The sequence below is a fragment of the Choloepus didactylus genome, chromosome 3 (assembly GCF_015220235.1).
Source record: "Choloepus didactylus isolate mChoDid1 chromosome 3, mChoDid1.pri, whole genome shotgun sequence".
NCBI classification, from domain to species: domain Eukaryota; kingdom Metazoa; phylum Chordata; class Mammalia; order Pilosa; family Megalonychidae; genus Choloepus; species Choloepus didactylus.
Window position 1 is genome coordinate 55100986 of NC_051309.1, and position 20450 is coordinate 55121435.

General features: G+C 33.6%; 1 protein-coding gene across 24 annotated transcripts in view; it reads left to right on the top strand.

Moving 5' to 3' along the window:
• The window catches only part of FIP1L1 (factor interacting with PAPOLA and CPSF1), a 98693-nt gene that overhangs the window by 5068 nt on the left and 73175 nt on the right, over nucleotides 1-20450 (top strand). For 11 of the 24 annotated variants that reach the window (XM_037829825.1, XM_037829822.1, XM_037829820.1 and 8 more), the window contains 6 exons: nucleotides 118-175; nucleotides 1313-1416; nucleotides 6052-6116; nucleotides 6626-6733; nucleotides 7106-7236; nucleotides 15967-16076. In XM_037829825.1, the coding sequence (XP_037685753.1) occupies nucleotides 118-175; nucleotides 1313-1416; nucleotides 6052-6116; nucleotides 6626-6733; nucleotides 7106-7236; nucleotides 15967-16076 (576 nt within the window). Of the gene's footprint in view, nucleotides 1-117; nucleotides 176-1310; nucleotides 1417-6051; nucleotides 6117-6625; nucleotides 6734-7105; nucleotides 7237-7541; nucleotides 7611-15966; nucleotides 16077-20450 lie in introns of all 24 variants that reach the window. The other 13 variants (XM_037829821.1, XM_037829824.1, XM_037829809.1 and 10 more) reach the window with 3 other exon arrangements.

A 20450-nucleotide genomic window follows, 5' to 3' on the forward strand; every position in this document is an offset into this window, starting at 1 on the left:
CCTGTTCTTACCATCCAGTGGAAACCCTATCAGGCATAGTTTTAAAATATTAGCATAATCAATTTGCACTTTTGAAAATAATACCTGAAATGTGTACTTATTTTTTATTCTTTGTAGTGTTAATCCTCCATCTGGAATTGAAGATGAAACTGCTGAAAACGGAGTACCAAAACCGGTAACATGAGGCTTTGGAATCTGGTTACTTTCCTCTTTAAAATCTTTATCATTAGTTTCCCTATTAACTTAGGAAGAAAACCAAAATTTAACATGACCTTTAATATCCTCTGTCCTCTAGCTCTAGTCCTTCTTAATCTCCAACCTCATCTATTGCCTCAAAAGCATGCCTGAGAATTAGCAAGAAGTAGAAGAGTGGGAAGAGACTTCAGAGGGAATATAGCATGTGCGAGGACTTAATGTTTTTTTAGAAACTGGTTGGTTGGATCATAGTGACCCTGATTTTCAAAGCAAACATTGAATCCCACACCTAATTTGAAGGTTTTAGATTTTTTAGCAAATATTTTTTTATTTAAGAGACAATCGCTGACCCCATCCCTGTTAAAATAAGTTATGTTTGTGGAGGTGAAAGTATCATTGGTCCTGTGAGTATTTTAACATTTCAATCCTGTGAAAAGAAGGAAACAGTTATTCTGCAATCTTGAACTTGTATACAAAAAAGTATATTTCCTAAGTGATAAGCTTATTTACTATTATGTGACCTAAACACAAAACAGTCTTTTAGAGCCAAAATATAGCCTTCATAAATGGCCCCATTATCACTCAGATAGAAATATTCTCTCAGCTATTTGCATTCAGGGCTTCTTTGAGGTGTGAATGAATGCTGGGAATGGTTGAGGCGCTTTTAAACTATTTAGAGCTTTTTAATCATGACACTTAATCATGAATCTTAAAATTAAGTATTTTCCTCTTACCTTCATATTCTTTTTGCCAAGAATTCCTCAAATACTTATTTTTTAGAACTTTACCTTATAGATATCTTAGTAAATGGACTTAAATCCTTTTTGCAGAAAGAGCAGTTATACATTAAAAAATAGAAATACGAGGTGATATTTGCAAAAAGATTATGCTGAAAAAGGTTTTATGTCTTTGTTCATAGTCTTATCCCTCTTTATCATATAGAACATCAGGGTTATAAATGAACTGAAATACACTTCAACTTAGGAGCCTTAGGAGCTATAACTTTTTTCTCTTGAAACAATCACAAAAACACAGAATGGTTACATTTTTGAGTTATTAATATTAGGCATTGAAATGGGTTGTTGAAGGTATTTTGTAATTGTTTATTTTGATGTAGAAAGTGACCGAGACTGAAGATGATAGTGATAGTGACAGTGATGATGATGAGGATGATGTTCATGTCACTATAGGAGACATTAAAACCGGTGCACCACAGTATGGGTAAGTTACTTTTAAATAAGAAAGAAATGTGTGAAAGCTCTGTCAAAGATAATGTTCCTGTACCAAATCATCAGTGGTTATTCCATTGTTTTTACGTTTTGTCATTTTAACATGAGATAAAATGAATTACTTTTAAAACTTCATCATGGAAAATATTTCCTAAAGATCAAGTTAATCAGGTAAGTTACATGGAAGCAACACTTTTTGATTCCTGTAATTAAAGTGTTTTTCTTTTTTTAAAGGAAATGAGTACCACAAATTCTTCAGCTAGAATTAGAAAACCTTAAATTGCAGTTTGCAGTTTGTGTCCATTCTTATTTATCATTCTTTCATTTTATTGCTTACCCAAATTCAGGTTTAGATTTTTAATTTTTATGGCCAATAGAAACAATATTAGAAATATTTCTCCTTTTTTTCATAGTTTATTTTTCAATTTGTTAATTATCTTGTAGGATTTTTAGGGCAATACATTGGCTTCATTTTACAGTCCATAAAACTGACTGAACTTTCATTGACTCATTGAACACATAAAGAATCTTACCAGAAAGATGGGAAGGGAATTCATGAAAGTATGTATTATGATTTTGTTATGGTGTTGGAATAAGAGTAAATGTTTTTCCTGTTTTCCAAATTGGCTGTATAATATTGTTATTGTAGCTTGTGCATTGAAAACAAATAAAATAACCTTTTATAAGTTTCACAAGAGTTCGTTACAAGCACACTTATCTGAAATCAATCAATATATACGTAAACAATTTTGACTATTTCTTCAGTAGAGCCATTTTTTTCAAAAATCATTTATTTCAGTTAACTTAAATTTCAGGAAGCTTAATTCAATTACTGTCATAGTCAATTCTGCGTTATAATGATTGCCCATGTAATTCTGAAATCCTAGCAACTTTTTAGTGAACAGGGGTTGAGAAAAGACTAAATTACTCATGTTGGGGCAGATAACTCTTAATATGCTCCTTGTTCCCAATTGAGAGTAAATCGTTTCAGGGACAAGATATTTACATAATGGTAGTTAGGCCTTTACCTTCTGCCCTATGCCAAAAAAAACTCTTTCATATAAAACTGTAATAATCATTTTATATTTAGTAACAATTGTTATTTCACAGTATTTGTATTTGCACATATAGACAATTAAAGCAAATTGTGGATTTCTGAATTTTTTTAATTTGACCAATTTTTTTGTAAGATTTACATGGAACTATTAAGTGCACATCAATTTCCATACTACTGTAGCTGAATTTTTCTTGTATGAGTTTTAACAGTTTCATGAATTATAGTCATGTTTGTACTTGTTTGTCACCTTCAGACTTGAAACTCTTTCAGTATATGAACCATTGGTTTTTTACTTTTCCTACTCATCTTGCCTTACATATCAAAAGTATTCAGTAAATGTTTATTGACTAAATAGACTGCATTTAACAGGTACAATTTGCTCTGAAGGTTTATTTTTCCCCCAACAATTGATTATGAAAATTCTCGAATATTTAGAAGAGTTGAAGGAACTGTGAACACTCGTTTACCCATCACCTAGAAAATGCAATTTATGTTTTGCTATGTTTGCTTTATCACATATGTATTTATCCATGCCTCTATCCGTTCTTCAGTCTGTCTTATTTTTTTTTAATGCATTTCAAAGCAAGTTGCAGACATCTTGGAAGGATGTAAAGCCTGTCTCACCTTGATCTCAAGACATATCCCTTGAAATCTGAGTTGAAGCCAATGAGAGGATAAAATTTGAATATTTACTTTTTGCGCAGCATTTTCAGAAGCAAATTTAAAGAGCAAAATATGTTCAGGGAACATTAAATTGGTTATGGTAAACTGTTAGAAAGTACAAAATAGCATTTCTTAAACTAATATGTGTTAGAAAGTTCATTTTATATATAAATAAGATATGGAGAAAAGCCCATCTTGGGGTAGGAATAATTTATCTCAAAGAGAAGTAGTTTATTAGCTATATCAGAGTGTCATCCATTCATTCATACAATAAATGCTTTTTAAAGACATGTTTATATTTGTTTGGCAGTGTATTAAATAATGATGAGAATATAGAAAATATAAAATAATCCTTATTTTCCAGTAGTAGTGAGGAAGACAAACGTGAGCAAATACTTTCAGTTCAACTTAAGTTCTAGAATAGAAACTTGTACAGTGATTTGAAAGCTTTTGAGAGGAGATTTGCTAAAAGCCTATGGGTGTTGAGAAGATCCCAAGAAAGCTAACATTTGAACTGGTTTGAATAATTGTTCAGACACAGGAAGAAGACTGATCTAGGCAGGGGTTACTACTTAGATGTGGTAAAAGTATTGCTAGGAAGAACTACATGGCTGGACCTTAGGGTAGGACAGGAAAGGATGGTATGGAAGACCCTGTTTGTCATGCTAAGGAGTTAGGACTTCATTGTTGTGTTGTGGAACCTTTGAAAGTTTTTAGGCAGATAAGATTGTTTGCTGAAGATAACTTTAGCAGTAGTAGCTAGGTAGAGTGGATTAATTACAGAAATCAGTTAATAGATTTGAGGTGATTGTTAAGATGAGATGAGATGATAACCCAAACTAAGCCAGCAGCAGTTAGTATAGGAATGGGTAGCAAAATAAGGTGTATTTGAGAGAGTAATCAGTAGAAATAACCTGGATGACTGATTGGCTATGAATGGAGAGGGAAAAAAGGACTCAGTTGATTTGGATGCTTTTAGAGCAGTGAATTAGTTAAATAATATGTATGGGTAAGGTGTGAGTACAAGGCTAAAATAAATTGGGGGTGGGTGGGTTGTGTTTGATTTTCAGTTTCTACACGATACCCAAAAATCTAGCATCTAGCATCAGAGAAGCCTAAGACCTTATGGGGGGGTCTATATGGCTTATCAGATTAGCTTACATGCAGTTTTCCATACAGCTAAGTTTCTCTACCCACTCTTCTATATACAGTGAACACAAAGGCTTGGTGTCCTTAAAAACCAAAGTTATGTTTTAAAAGCCAAAACAGGAAAAGGAAAGTGACTGGGTGGGAAGCAAAGAAACTGATTTATTGAGCACTCAGAGCTAAGCCTTTTGAACTGTTTTTATCTTGTAGCAGTGCAGTAAGAGGACCGTTTAGAGATGGTCCTTGTAATACCTTTGACTTTCAAGATACCCAAAATAGCTTTTCCTATGCTGAGTTTGGATTGCTGAAATGTACGCACCATGAGGGCAGGAATTGTATTTGTCCAATTTCTCATTGTCTTTCCTTAGCTTAGAACTTTACCTGACACTTGGTGGTGCTAAGGAAATGTTTATTAAGTGAATTCATCAGTCAAGGAGATGATGAAACATTTCAAGTTGATGATTGTACTGCTTGACAGTAACGGTTTGGTTTGGACTAATTTATACTTATTATATTTATAGCAGTGGAAGTTTGTAAATTATTTGAGTATTATTGCATCCGGTTTTTTTTTTTTTTTTAAGGAGAAAACACAAGTGTTAGTGCTAATACAAGTGAATAATGTGGTTCTTATAAATTTAGTACATTAGAGACCAAAGATGGAAATTATTAAGCATACCAAAAGCAGTGAATCTTTACAAGTCCAGTTGGCTAAACTTGTGAGGGAAAAGAACCAAAATTAAATAACATGTACATATAATATGAGAAGTACATCATTGAAAATGTTGTCTAAAACTTGGGATCATAGTAATTTTTTTTGCTTAGGGGCAGTTAAGCCTTCTTCGTCACCCACTCCCCTTTCTCTTCTCTTTCCTAGCCTTCCCAATAACTGTTTTCCTTAGTACATTTGATTTTTCCTATGTACAATAATGCATTATATAGAAAAGAAGGGAACTGTCTCTAAACCCACACTCAAAATGAATCTGAGGCTCACGGGGTCTAAGTGACTTGGCCAAGTCACACAAGCTAATAAATTTGAGCCTGAGTGTGTCTCACTGCAGATTTTATATATTGTATTTTATAAGAATGTGTATTATACTACATAAAAAAAGTGCAGCTCAAAATATTTTTCAAAATTTTACATTCATATAACCACCACCCAGATCAAGATAATGGAATATTACTAGCATCTTAGAAGCTTTCATCTTCCTCTCAAGCCATTAACCACCCAAACACTGCTCTGCTTTCACTCTAGATTTGTTTTTGAATTTTATATCAATGTATTCTTGGTTTGGACAAAGTATTCCCTAGGTATTTGAAAGAGGATTTATCAGCATCAAATACAGGAAGGACTAAAAGGAGGCCATTAGATTTAGCAACATGGTGGAGAAATTTCACTTTTGCAGGATTGCTGTAACTGAATAATTAGAAGGCAAGAAAATTAAGACAGGGCATATAAACTATCATTTCCCAGCTTAATTTCTTGTGACTCCATTCCCAGCTTCATTTCTTTGAAGTTTGTTATTATGTTAGTGGCAGGGAAGTTTATAATATGTGAAACAAGTCAGACTTTAAAAAATTGTTTATTTTTGCTTTTTATTGAGCCATTGGCAGACTTTTAAAGTTAGCTTACAGTATTTTCTAAAATGTATGAGTCAGTCTATCCAGTTACTATGTGAGTGTGTAATTTATTTGTGCACATTGAATATGTTGCTCTTTTGTTTACTTAGTTTCTCGGGATAATTTTTATTATTTTGTTTTTAGGAGTTATGGTACAGCACCTGTAAATCTTAACATCAAGACAGGAGGAAGAGTTTATGGAACTACAGGTAAAATTTATATTTGCAGTTGCATCAGTAGTAAAATAAGGTACATATCTGAATAAGTCATACACAGATTATAATAGCATTTACTGCTCAATTAAAAAGAGCAGGTTTTGATCATATATCACTGCATCAGCAAACTTTTTCTGTAAAGGGCCAGATAAACGCTTTAGGGTTTGTGGACCACATATAGTTCCTGTCATATGTATTTGTTGTTTGTTTGCTTTATAACCCTTTCTTAGTTCACATGATTAGTTGGCAACTTCCTATTAGAATAGACATCCCTATTTTAAGTAGTAAGTTCCTGATTTCTCTATCCAGTTTATCTTAAGGCTATAACGATAAAGATTGACCTTACCTACTTTTTTTTATAGTAAACGTTAATGCTTTGTTTGAACCCTTGCCATTTTTGGTGACTGAAATAGCAAAAAATATATTGTTTTCTCTTAGTCTATGGTGTCTCCCAACTTCTTGCTAATGTAGCTACATCACCATTTTGTAATTTTATGAAATAGGAACAAAAGTCAAAGGAGTAGACCTTGATGCACCTGGAAGCATTAATGGAGTTCCACTTTTGGAGGTAGATTTGGATTCTTTTGAAGATAAACCATGGCGTAAACCTGGTAAGATAATTGTAGATTATATCTGTTTTAAAATGTTTTTAGTATAAACAGTTTTCTGAAATGTATTTTTGGAACATCAGTTTAAGAATATTATTTTCTAATGACGTTGTTTTAAGCAGGTATTATTAAATCTACTAGTAGCTTAGCATTACTGTAAATGGAGACTTACATACTGTTTTAGTATAATGCTATTTATAAAGATAGTAATTTTGATCAAAAATTTTTGTAGTCCTGTTGCATCTTGTAATTTGGAGAACAAGTAAAATCAGAAGGGGTCATATGACTAATAAACTAAATTTATATTTTTGTTATTGTGTTTTATATGAAATATTGTTGAAATATTTGTATACTAAAAGTGTGGTTTATCTTTAGGTGCTGATCTTTCAGATTATTTTAATTATGGGTTTAATGAAGATACCTGGAAAGCTTACTGTGAAAAGCAAAAGAGGATACGGATGGGGCTTGAAGTTATACCAGTTACCTCTACCACAAATAAAATTACGGTAATTAGTAAATATTCCAAAATACCCCTGCCTTTTCCATTGTCCTACCTTTACCAACTCCCCCCCCCCTTAAATAAATCTTTTTTCCCTGTAAAGGAGGTTAAATGCTATATATAATAGTTTAAAAATTCCATTCTCTTTACCATGTTTATTTGTTTTTTCCCTTCCCTTTCAGAGTTTTATATTAATGATTTTCTGATGTTCTTAGTTTCAAGTCACAGACTAGCCACAGCTAGTTTGTCTTTATATGGCCTATCAATTAAAAATTATGTGGTATCTTAATGGGGATATGTTATTTAACTTAGGCCGAAGACTGTACTATGGAAGTTACACCAGGTGCAGAGATCCAAGATGGCAGATTCAATCTTTTTAAGGTGAATTTTAGTAAATTATCCTTGGTTGCTCTCATTTTTTGTTCTTGAGTCTGCTCCCATACCACTATTAAAGGGACAAAATTAAAGTGGAAATAGCTACTTTTTTCCAAACCTTCAGCTTCCTGGTGACTTACAAATTTGCTGATTGTTGTTTTATCTCCACTTTTGCAAGCATGTGATTTATAGCTTATTATACTAACAAATGCCAAGTAAAACTACTTTTGCTATATGTTCATTTTATTTTGAGTCATAGTATATGTTTGTAGAATATAAGATTTCTATGCCAAAGGCTAAGCTGTCATTGTAGATAATTTTATAATCTTTATCAGCAGAATTACAGGCTTATTTTTCCGAAAATTCGTAATTTCCTTTTTAAAAAAATTGGTAAGGAAGATGGCATACTGCTTACTGTTTCTGTGACACTGAAATTGTTGGTGTAGTAGTTTTAAGATATTTCAAGAATCTTAGGCATTTTCTGTGAGTCTCTTTAAGAACTCAGCAGAATGAGATAAAGCCCTTGATTTTTTTAAAGTAAATATTTAAAAAGAATAGGTTTGTGTGAGGGTCTGGAAGGTTGGTACTACCTCTCAGGTATCAAGTCTGACTTCCGGGTTCTCCATTACATGATATGATCAGAGCCAGTCTAGAAAACAATGTTTTATTTTCATACTTCGCTAGTAAATGGAAACCCACAAACTTGTCTTGAAATCTTGATTTGGTTGCCATCTTTGACTATGTATTCTTCTTTCTTTTAATATTTGATTCTTTACTATTTGATTCTTATATTTATCACCACTGGGATGAAGATTGGAAGTGGCTTTTAGTTTAGATTACATTCTTAGGGAACTTTTTGTAGGCTGTATGTGGAACTCTGTGCCTCTTTTGGGACTACAGCCCTGTCCACCAAAATACTGCCTTATGCAATGCATGTGCTATATCCGCAGATGTAGCTGCTCTGCTGGACACAGTTTTGTATAGAGAAATTAATTTTAATTTACATCCCACTTTAGGTAAGTATTTGGTTCTTGTTCTGCTGTAAATATTTTGAAAAGGCTTGATGGTATCTATCCTATTTTAAATGGTTATCAGGTTCTTTTTGGTGATACAATGTATCTGATTCTTTAGACTTTGGATATATTATCCATGATTACAGTAAACAGATAGAAAAGTTGTCTTGCTGGGGAAAGAGTTCTTTTGCAGTAGTGCTTCTTCTCCCTCCCCTTCTAACAGAAATGAGAACTGCCTTTGTTAACTACCTGCTTCTGTATGCTTTGTGTTTTGGCAGTAAACTTTTAAAACCTAAAAATCTAAAGAAGCTCCTAGGAGCTGGTCTCTCATTGAAGGTAATCATAATGAATGAGTTTTTAATATACATTCTGTATATTGGAAAATTATTTTGAAATTGCTGTTGATCATGTGAGAGGAGGCTTTTGACTCATTCATTCGATTTGTTTGATTCTGGTCAAACAAGGACTTAAATTTAATGGGTGAGGTCTAATGTTTTTTTTTTTGTTTTGTTTTGTTTTGTTTTTACCTTGATAGTGCTCCTAAATATTTATTAATATTTCAGTTTAAAATACTGATTTGGGAATAGGATGTGCATTTTAATTAATTTGTACACATTTCTTCTTTTTGTAATTGTGGTCTATAGGATGCTGTTTTATTGATAATGCTCAAAACTTAAAATTAATGCTGCATGGGAGCATTTGACATTTTAAGGCTGTAATTGGATTTACATTTGAATTTCAGAAAAGTTTTTCACCTTGTTCAAATTTCTATGAAACTGTTTTTTTTTTTCGAAAAGTATTAGTTGCTTTTTACTATCTTATTTTGCAGCGTTGAGGAACACAAAACAATTAAAAAGATAGAACTGCTATCCCAAATAGGTAGAAGTAAATCTTTTAGGTATCTTTTAATGGCAAAATGTGTATTCCAGGCAAACTGGTATAAGAATTCAGAGAAATGAGAGTGGGTTAATAATTATTTTGAGATTAAATATAACACTGGAGGCTTAAATATGGTTTCCTTGTTTTTCTGTTTTTTAAAATTCTAAAGTGGAATGCAATATATGCCAGTTAAATCAGCTTTGAGACTATGAACAAGAGAAAGAAAAAAAGGATTATAGGCTGAGGAACCAGTTTAGGAAAAGAAACGTGGATGGAAGGATTATTCAAGAAGTTAGCCTTGTCAGTCAGAGGGTTCCTTTTAGAAAGGAGTAAAACAGATGGCTTTGTAGGTTGGGATTCAATCAATAGAAAGCTAGAAGACCAGGAAGATGAGTTTGAGGGGTTATTGCGTATTTGTGAGCAAGACAGTGACCTAGAAAGTAACATTATTCTGGCAGCAGTGTTTGACATGGAAAAAGAAAGCCCAAGCTCTTGTATACTTATCTAACACTTAAAGGAGCCCTTAATAGGTATGGACTGTTAAGGGTTTTGAAGTAGAATTATTAGGGTTGGTGAGAAAGAAAAGAAAAAATCTTCCCCCATTTTCTTGATATCTTCGTTACACCTCTGATGTGCTGGGCACTTTGCTAGATGATACAGTAAATTGAGGCTTCTGTGTTCAAGGAGCTCATGAACTAATTGGGTAAACTGACATGTAGATACAAACTAACCACAATATATTGTGGGGAATGTTATGTTGGTGGTAATGACAACACGCAATGGGGGAGTTCAAAGGAAAGAGTGGGTTATTCTACATTGCAGAGTCTAGGATTCAAAGGGTGATGATATTTGAAAGGTGAGCGAATATTTTCTTCCGTAGGAGGGAGAGAGGAGAGTGAAGAGCATTGTAAGCAGAGAGCAATATGAACAAAAATAGGCATGAAAGGAGAGTTGAGGTGGATGGAGATGTAGCAGGGGAGAGAGGCCTGGAAATGGGGCCATGATGAGAATGACCTTAAACTGAAGCTAGCCTGCAGACATTTATGTAGTCAGTGGGAAGCCACTGGAAGGTTCCTGAGCAGGAGTTTCATGAGCATATCTGTGTTTTAGAAAAGGAACTGGCAGCAGTGGACTATAGAGTGTAAGGGGGAGAAAGTGGAGTCAGAGACCAGATTAGGGAGCTGTTACAGTTCTGTAGAATGAAATGATGAGGGTCTGAACTCATAATGGTGCATGGGCAGAGAAACAGAGTTAAGAATCATGATTTACATTCTCTTTGAATCTGCTACAAAGAGAATTTTTATCATCTTTAGTCAAGTGATAGACTTGAGCCTCTTTAAGATAACTTGTCATTATGTAAGTTTTTAAACATACTAACAAGTAAAGAGAATAATACAAATGAATCCTTATGTGTTTTAATATAGTTAAGATTTCTTTAGCAAAATAAAAGAATATTTAATAGATAAAAATAAAGTCACTCAGTTGGGTACAAAAACAATTGTATAATTACACATTTGGGGTGAGCTGCAGGAAAGGAGTGAGTAGTGGTAATGGGTAACATGTAAGAAAAAAATGACCACAAGTTTTTCTTAAAATTTTTTTATATCACATGTGCACACGTGAGTCCACATGCACAGATGATTTTTTTCATCTGAAAGTATTATGAGCTTTGTCACTAGTGTTCTAAGGTTTCACAATTATGGGTTTTGGTCTTTTTTCATCTGTTGTACCAGGCACTCTGTTGCACTTTCTTAATCTGGAAACTGATATCCTTCACTTCTGGGAAATTTTTTTCTATTATTTCTTTACTTTTTCTCTGCTCTGTTCTCTCTTCTGGTCCTCCTATTCAGATATTGGACATCTTGGACTGGTTCTATAATTTTCTTATCTTTGTTCTCTTATTTTCCATCTCTTTGCCTCTTGTTATTTGGGAGTTTTTTCAACCTTACAACCTTCAATTCAGTTTTTGATTTGTGTGTTTTTGTTTTGTTTTTAATTTTGAAGAGTTTTTTTAATCTAATTTTAGCGTCTCATTCTTGTTTCATTATGTGCACATTTTTCCCCCTTTCTCAGTGGATATTAATGATAGCTTGATTTATTTTAGATTTTCTTTCTATGTGGCCTGTTTTCTCCAAGTTAATATTTTAAGTTCATTTTTGACTTCCATTTTCAAATGTGTGTGGATCCTTGGCCATTCAGTGAAAGAGTGGGTCACTAAAAAGTTGACTGGAAGTTCTGTTTATGTGAATGGGACTGAGTGTAGTTTCACTGTGGGGTCTAACCTTTTAGAATCCTTGGATGTCATTATTTTTTATTTTTTATTTTTTATTTTTTATTAGAGAAGTGGTAGGATTACAGAACAATCATGCATACAATACAGAATTCCCATATACCACCCTATTAGTAACACCTGTTGGTGTGGTACATTTGTTACGATTGATGAAAGCACGTTTTCATAATTGAACTATTAACTGTAGTTCATAGTTTAACTTAGGGTTCATTGTTTGTGCAGTGGAAAGTTACTGGGGGTAGGGGTGGGGTGGGGGTAGGGAATGGGGAGTTAAGGCTTAAAATGTACAGAACTCCTATTTGGAAAGATGGAAATGTTTTAGTAATGGATGGTGGTGGTAGTAGCACAACATAGGGAATGTAATTAACAGCACTGAAATATATATCTGAATGTGGTTGAAAGGGGCAGTGTTAGGTTGTATATATGGGTAATACAATAAAAATTTTTTAAAAATCTGTAGAACTGGTGTAACTATTTTTAGGTTTTGTTTTGGTTGTTTATTTTTTCTTTTGAGATCCTGATTTTCGAGAGGAGGCGTTTCAGTCACCTGCCTAGAGAATATGTGCCTGACTGACTGAAATGCTTTGGGAGCTGGATTTGTAAATTACTGAATCTTTTGAGATCCTGCCTTAAGAATTGATATGTCTTTGCTTTCTCACTGCTGATAGGATTGAGTTATGTTTTCAGTCAGCTACCATTTCTTTTAACTGCTTTCAAAGTCCCAAATTTTATTGCTTGTCTATTTTTGTTTTTATGGGTCTAAACAAAATTGTGATAATTCATTTATATGGTTCTTTACTGTTCCTTTTTTCACCCTAGGTTTTCTTAGGTTATTAAAATTTTCTGATAAATACCATTTTGCATAGTTGCACAATCTGTTTTTGGGTACACCACAATTTATTTAATAGGTTTCTTTTTTAGATATTATATTGTTTATAATGTTAAACTTTTATAAATAATGCTATAATGGATAGTGAGTAGAAATCTCAAGAATTTCAAAAGATTTTGTCAGAGAAGACTTTAGGTAAGGTATATTTGGATATGTAAGGTCCAAAATGAATTACTTTTGGAAAATCAGTCAAGTTGTCTTATAGCCATTTCTTAAAATACTAAATATGAAAAAATATTCTCATGCTCTGGTTAGACAAATTTTGGGTATGTATAATCCTGAGTGCAATATTTGAAGATGAATATTGACAAGAGTGATGGTAATGCAGATTAATAAGGAGGGTTGTTAGAATGGTGAGGATTTTCAGAATTATTTAATGTAAGGAGTAGTTAAAATATCAGAGACCAAGTTGGAGTTAGAAATGTAATAGATTTATTGGGGATAACTCCTGTGAAAGAAAAAAGGGGGCAGGGGGGAGACAGGTTTAGTTTTTTTATTTAAATTAAAAAATATATATTAAGGAGAAAGGAAAACTAAGTTAAAAAATACAAGCATTTTCACATGTTTAAAAATCTGCCTTGTTTCCCTGATACCTTTTCTCATGTTTCCCCCTGTTGCAGATACTCTTTTTATCATGCTCCCTTTACTCTTTCTCCCCTACTCCCTCTTCCATTTTTCTTCCTCCACTCTTCTTTCTTCCTTCTTCTCAGTTTCTAATTGAGCACTGATTGTGCCCTGAAGTATAGTAGCTTGAGGGGTGATGGTAAGCATAATAGACAGTAGTCCTTATTGTCTTGTAGCTTATCTTTCCTAATGGGGAAAATAAGTATTAATTAAATAACCATTCCCAAAATTATATAGTTAAAAGCTCCAGGGCCTATGAAGGGCTTTGAAGAAATGACATATGAACTGATGCCCAAAGGCAATCAATTACTGGATGCCAGGCACTGCTTTCTGGGTACTTGTGTTACAGCTTTAAACTGGAGGCAGCTCACGCCTTCAAAGATCTTATGTTATAGCAGTAGTAGGCAATTAACATGTAACAAGATAAATAAGTCAACTTCAGATAATGATTTAGTGAAAAATTCTATGAAAAAACACTTTCACAAAAACTTGAATGATGTTTAGAAGGATGAAACCATGAGGAGATCTGGGTATTCTAAGTAGACAGAGAATCTAGTATAAAAGTCCTCAGAAAGGAGAAGCTTATGTGTTAAAAGGAACAGAAAAAAAGCCGTTCTAACCAGAATGTAATAAAAATGAGTTGGAGGGAATAGAGGAAAACAAGGTTGGAGAGGTAGCTATACCATGCAAGTCCTTGTAGACTATGGTAAGAAGTTTGGATTTTATTCCATTTGTATTGGGAAGCTATTGGAGAGTTTTGAGCACGGGAGAGACATGAATTGATTTACGTATTTAATAGGGTTGCTTTGGCTGTATACAGAGAATGGATTTTTGAGAAGTAACAGCTAAAGCAGAAACGATTAGCATAACAGGTAAGGTGTGATTGGTGGGTGAAACTTGAATTTTAGGAGGGGATATAGTAGTAAGTGGATTTGGTATAGATTGTAGATGTAAAGTTGGCCTGTTGGATATTAACATTTATTGGATAGTTCTTAGGTTGTGTTTTTTTTCCCTTGAGCAACTTGGTAGATGTTGTGCCATTTCCTGTATAGGGAGAAGGCTTGGAGAAGATCAGACTGGGGGATGGTAGGGAATCAGCAATTTTGTTTTGGCTGTGGTAAGATTGAGATGTCTATTGGACATGTAATTAGCTGGATATCTATGACCGGAGTGCAGGGAAGCAGTTGGGACCATGGTATCAACTCTGAGTATTCTTTTTTAGGTAGTTTTTTTTCCATAGTGTTTATTATGTTGCTCTTATTGTTTATGTGTCTGTCTTAAGGTCTGGGATTCGTTTTTTTTTTCTCAGTCTTAACTACTGGTACATAATAGATATTTGATGTTTAGTGAATAAATCATGTTTATTTCCTGTCACCAGATCCTGTCTACTTTACCTGTCAAGTATTTATCAAATCCATTTCTTTCTTTCTACTCCCCGCCCCCCTTGTCTTAGTGCAGATCCTCATATCTCATTAGGATTGCATTTTAAATGGATATTTTTTAAGCAGCAACATACATTTTCAAGTAAAATCTCATTGTGGAACCCTAATCATATGAAGTTATCGGTTAGGTTCCGGGTTCACTATTGGTGAGAGATGCAACTATAAAGGCTTAAATATATAAGGTTTTTGCTTTTTTTTTATTTTCACATAATGAGTAGTTGGGAGGTGTAGCTTGGTGGTATTGAATCAGTGGTTCATGTTTATCAGAATCAAGGTGTCTGAGATTCTCTTGCCTTTTGTCTCAAAGGGAAGGAAAGTGATGCTGAATTCAGGACCTAGCAGGGGCAGTAAAATTTAAATAGGGTATAAAATATGGTTTGATATTATTCAAGTGTAAGGCAATTTGAATTTAATTTGTTTAAATTTAGTTAATTGGTGATGTTTTAAGATAGGAAGCTGAGTATAAAAACAAAAGAGCGTAAAGAAGAAATTTTACCGGTCTTAAGTTATATGACTGGACCACTGTCAAAAGATCTGGTAGGAACAGAAGGGATAGATAAATCTGGGGGATATTATGGAATAAGCAGATATCTGGTTTAAAAGTTAATACAAAGAGGGGGTAGAAGGGATATTAATTAAGAAGACAGAGGTGACTGACTTCAAGCTTCTAGATCTGAACAGGCGGGATATAATGGTAACTGTTGATGGTGATGGGAAAATGTAGAGGAGAAATGATATTAAGTGCAGCGGCAGATTATTTACATTTAACTTATAGCAAATCACAGTCTAAATAGAGAATAGTCAGAAGGACTACTGCCTGTTGTTTCTTAGATAAAGGCAGTGAACACAAACATAGAAAGTTCTTCAAGGCCCTGAGCTCTGAAATATGGGGTCATAACTAAGTATCTTGGATTTATTAGTGGTGATCTGGGGGAATATATGAAAGTACCAAAGAGTAGTTAATAGCTTATTGGACTTACTTAAGTGGTATTAGTGTGAACTTTTTAATAGTTTTAATAGTTGGGAACATTTTGATCCCATAATCCATCTTTGATTTCTTTCACCTAATGTTATTGTAAAAGTGGTTAATTTGATAAAACATTTAACAACAAAGCATTCTTCATTCTTTATCTTCACATAAAATGTTATAAATTTATTTTAACATCTTAAAAGTTTATTATATTTGAGTGTTCTGTTAAACAAGCTAATAACCCTTTTTTTTAAGGTACAGCAGGGAAGAACTGGAAATTCAGAGAAGGAAACAGCACTTCCATCTACAAAAGCTGAGTTTACTTCTCCTCCTTCTCTATTCAAGACTGGACTTCCACCAAGCAGGTTAGTTAGGCAATTGTAACTGAAATTATTGTAAGGCATTGTAATCTTCACATTGTGTTAGTGCTGTGTGAAGTGCAAAGATTTGAATGTTCTACCCAAAAAACTGGCACATTTTACTTTGTTTTAGTACAAAACTAATTCTTTGTGGAAAAACTCCTAAGATGCTGCTCTAAAAAAAGAAAAAGAAAAGAAACATGGTATACAGTTATGTGTATGTAAAAGGGGAGAACAATCTTGCATTTAGGAGAGGCAATGACAGCAGTGGTCTTGGGGTTTTTGGTGCTTAAGATTATTACATAACTATTGGACTTCATAAGTTCTAGATCTTTTGTCCTAAAGGTATCTTAACTAATTTTAGTAACAGGCTGTTGAAATTTCCACCTGGGAAAATTAAAACTGTTTTCTTTTTTGTTTAAGTTTGAGGCGATAATACCTAACTTGGCATTCACAAGGTACCAATTGTAAAAGGAAAATATGCTGGCAAATATTCTTTTAACTTAAAAGTGACAAGTGGTCACCCAGTTACCCCCATTACCAGGAAGATGGTAAAGGATAGCCTAAGAATAAAGAAGTTTGATGTCAGCAATTTAATTTCAGGTTAGATAAGGGTGACTTATTCCGTTATTTCTCTGGGCTTGAAACATGTTAAGTTGATAATTTTGTTTTTATCAGTTATAAGAGATTATATTTCATAATTTACTAAAGTGGGAAGAGACCTTATAAGAGCATCCAGTTTAGCTCTAAGATACAGAGTCTTGGAGCTTTGGACCAAAATTAAAGCCACTCAAGGTTTTGATTGTCTTTTCTTATCATAACAATTAGTAGTCATAAGAATGTCTAAATTTGTTTATTTAAACTAATCGCAATCTCATAAAATGTTCAGCTAAAGAAGTTCTAACAGCTGAGGAATATAAAACTTTTCCTATGTGCTATCCTTCTGGCATTTTACATTTTTAAAAAGGGGTCGGTGTTTTTCATTGCGCTTATAATGTTCAGTGGTGTAGAGTGGTGTTAAGAGCTTGGACTTCGGAGCCAAACTTCTGTGGTTTGCATTCCAGCTCTACCATTTGCTAGCTGAGTGTCCTTGGGCAATTTCTTTAATCTCATGGTGCCTCTGTTTCCTAATCTGTATAATGTATTAAAAGTATTTTCCTTACAGGGTAGTTATGTATAGATTACCTTACATAAAGCATTTTAGAATAGTACCTGGTACATATTTACTATTATCATCATCGTAATAATATTATTTAAAAATCAATAGCATTTTTCAGGTTTTCTGTACTTTGTCTTCTTTTTTGTTTCTATTTATTCATTTATTTAAGTTGAGCCAGATTATGTAGGGCCTTCTGTCATTATTAGAAGGTTTGGCTTTTCCTATAACTGAAATAAATGAGGAATCACCACTGGATTTTGAACAGAAGAATGATGTAATCTGATTTAGGTTTTAAAAGTCTCAATTTAGCTGCTTTACTATGAACAGATTATAGATGAGTTAAGGATGGAAACAGAGTCCTTTTAGGAGGTTGAAGCAATTATCCAGGCAAGTAATAATGGTGACTTGGGCTAAGCTAGTAGTGGTGGAGATGATGAGTTGTAGTCAGATTCTGGATGTGTTTTAAGAGATGAACCAATAGGATATCCTGTTGGACTGGATGAGGATTAAGGAGAAAGGGAAGTCAGGAATAATGAAGACCTAAAATAATGAAACTTAAAAGGGTGGATTTATTATTTATTTAGATGGAAAAGACAGTAGGAGGAGTGGTTTTTGGAGGGAGAAGATCAAGAGTTCAGTTTAGGACATAATAAATTTGAGATACCTACTGGACATAAAATTGGAAAATTTGAGTAGGCCATTGAACCTGGAGTAGAGGGGAAGAGATGTGGGCTATAGATAGAATGTGGGAGTTATCAGTGTTTGAATGGTATTTGAAACCATGAGACTGGATTAGATTGCAAAAGAGGTAAGTGCTGATAGAGGAGTAGTAAGAAGACAGAGGGGGCACTCCTTGCAGGTCAGAAAAGTAAGGATGAACCAGTAAAGGAGACCAATAAGGAAGAATTACTAGTGAAATGGGAAGAAAACCTAGTAAAGGTCTTGAAGTATTTCAAAGAAGGAAGAATAATTAACTCTCAAATGCTAGTGATTGATTAGTCAAATAAGATAAAGAATTGACTTTTGGATTTTAAAATGTGGAGTCCATTTGTAATCCTGACTAGAATCATTTTCAGCCTTTTGCTGAAGATAAAAAAGACTGGAATGGGTGCAAGAGAGAAAGGGAGGAAAACATTTAGAAATAGAGTATGGGCAAGGTGGTGTTTTTGTTTTTGCTTTTGTTTTTCCTATGAGAGGATGTAGAGAAATGGGTCAGTAGCTGGAGGGAAATATGAATTTAGGAGGTTTTTCTCCAAATGAAGAAAATTACAGCAAATTTTTTTATACTAATGAGAATGAGTTACTATCAGGGGTCATTGATGCAAGAAGTGAAAAGAGACAGTTGAGAGAGCAGTGTCCTTAAGGCCAGAGCAAATGGGGTGCAATGTGCAAGTGGAGGAGTTAGCCAAAGATAGGATGGCAGACAGTATACATCATAGTAGCAGGAGAGAAGGCGGGATATAGGGCACCAGTGGAGGTGGGCAGGTAGATTATGGCGATGGGAACAACTGAAAGTTTTTTTCTGATTGCTTTAGTTTTTCTCAGCAAAATCAGATGCAGACTTAATCTGGTAAGAGTGAGGATAGTGAGGCACGGATACTGGAAGTTTGAGAGAAGAGGTCTGAAATAGTCGTTCGTGAGTATATGAATAAACTAGGAGAAAATAATAGGATTGCTAGGACAGCTGGAAAGAAATCTGTGATCAAGAGAGGGCTCTTTTTCAAGAAAGGAGGAATTACAGCATTTTTGTATGCTGGTAGGAATGAAACAGAGTGAAAAACTGATGGCACAAGGAGAGTGTACATTTTCAACTTTTCTTGAGGTTAATGGGTTAAAAATGAGACAAGTCAGCTTATTCATGTGTGTTTCTCTCGCCATTATCAGGTATGCATATGTTCGTGAAGAGTAGCTAGAGTTGGAATTAACAATGGTCAAGGTTATACCAGGCAAATATGACAAAGGGATAGAGGAACAAAGAAGATGAGATTGTACTTGAGGGTATGATTATAATGATGGACCTTCATAAATGATGAAGGAGACAGTGAGGAGAGATAGATGAGGAGAGTTGGGAGGACAGAGATAAGGGACTATAAAAAGTAGATAAAGAAATTATAGTAAAAATAGCAGGTTCATCACTACTATTAAAGAAAAAAATGGACAATTACCACCACAACATATAGTTACATAGGCAGCACATTAGTACTGTCAGTTTTGTAAATAAAGGACAGTACCCATTTTTTATTAGAAAAGTTTTCTGGAATCATCTTTGATCAAAAGAATATTTTTCAGTGATTGTAAAGTATTTTCCTAAGAAAATAATGTCCTTTTTTTTTGGTTTTACTCATTGTATTTATGGAAATTGGAGAGATATCTTTGAAAGTAAACTTTTATTGACTTTAGGGAGAAGATAGTTCATGTCATTTATTTTTTAGGTATAATAGAGGCTGCACAACAAATAGTTAAGAGTAATGAACTGGACTGTGACTTAAGCACTGTATTTCCATTGTTGAAAATCTGAGATTGCCTTATTAGTGTATAGATGACTCTTCATAGTGTTTGTATAGAACTTTTTTTAATTGTTCTTTTAAATTTATCAGTAGAAATGCTGGGTTACTGACTTTCTGAACTGTCCAGCAATTTGGTGTATTTAACTAAAATGTTATAGTTAACATTTGTACATATCAATGTTTTGTTTAATCTTTAAGAGCATTTATATTGTTCAATTTTTTGACATAGAAAACTGACATATAGCTTGATAAATTTTCACAAATTGAACATATTCATATTATCAGCACACAAATCAATAAACAGAATGATACCATCACCCCCCAAAGCTCTTCTTGTGCCCTCTTCATTTGTTGTTCTAATTTTTTAATGATTTATTTTGAAAAAAATTCATACTTAGAAAGAATTGCAAGTAAAGTACAAAGAACTTATATGTATTATTCACCCAGATTCAACATTTAACATTTTGCCACATTTGCTTTATAATTTCACAAAAGTAATTTTCTTTTTGAACCATTTGAGTGTGAATTGTAGACATCCTACCCCTTTATCAAATATGTTAGCATGTATTTGCTAAGAACAAAGACATTCTGTTTGAGTACTGTGATCAAATTTAGAAAATCTTACTAGTGAGTCAGTTCTTTAATATATAGTCCATATTCAGATTTTGCCAATTATTCCAATAATGTCCTTTATGGCAGTTCCCATCTTTCCCC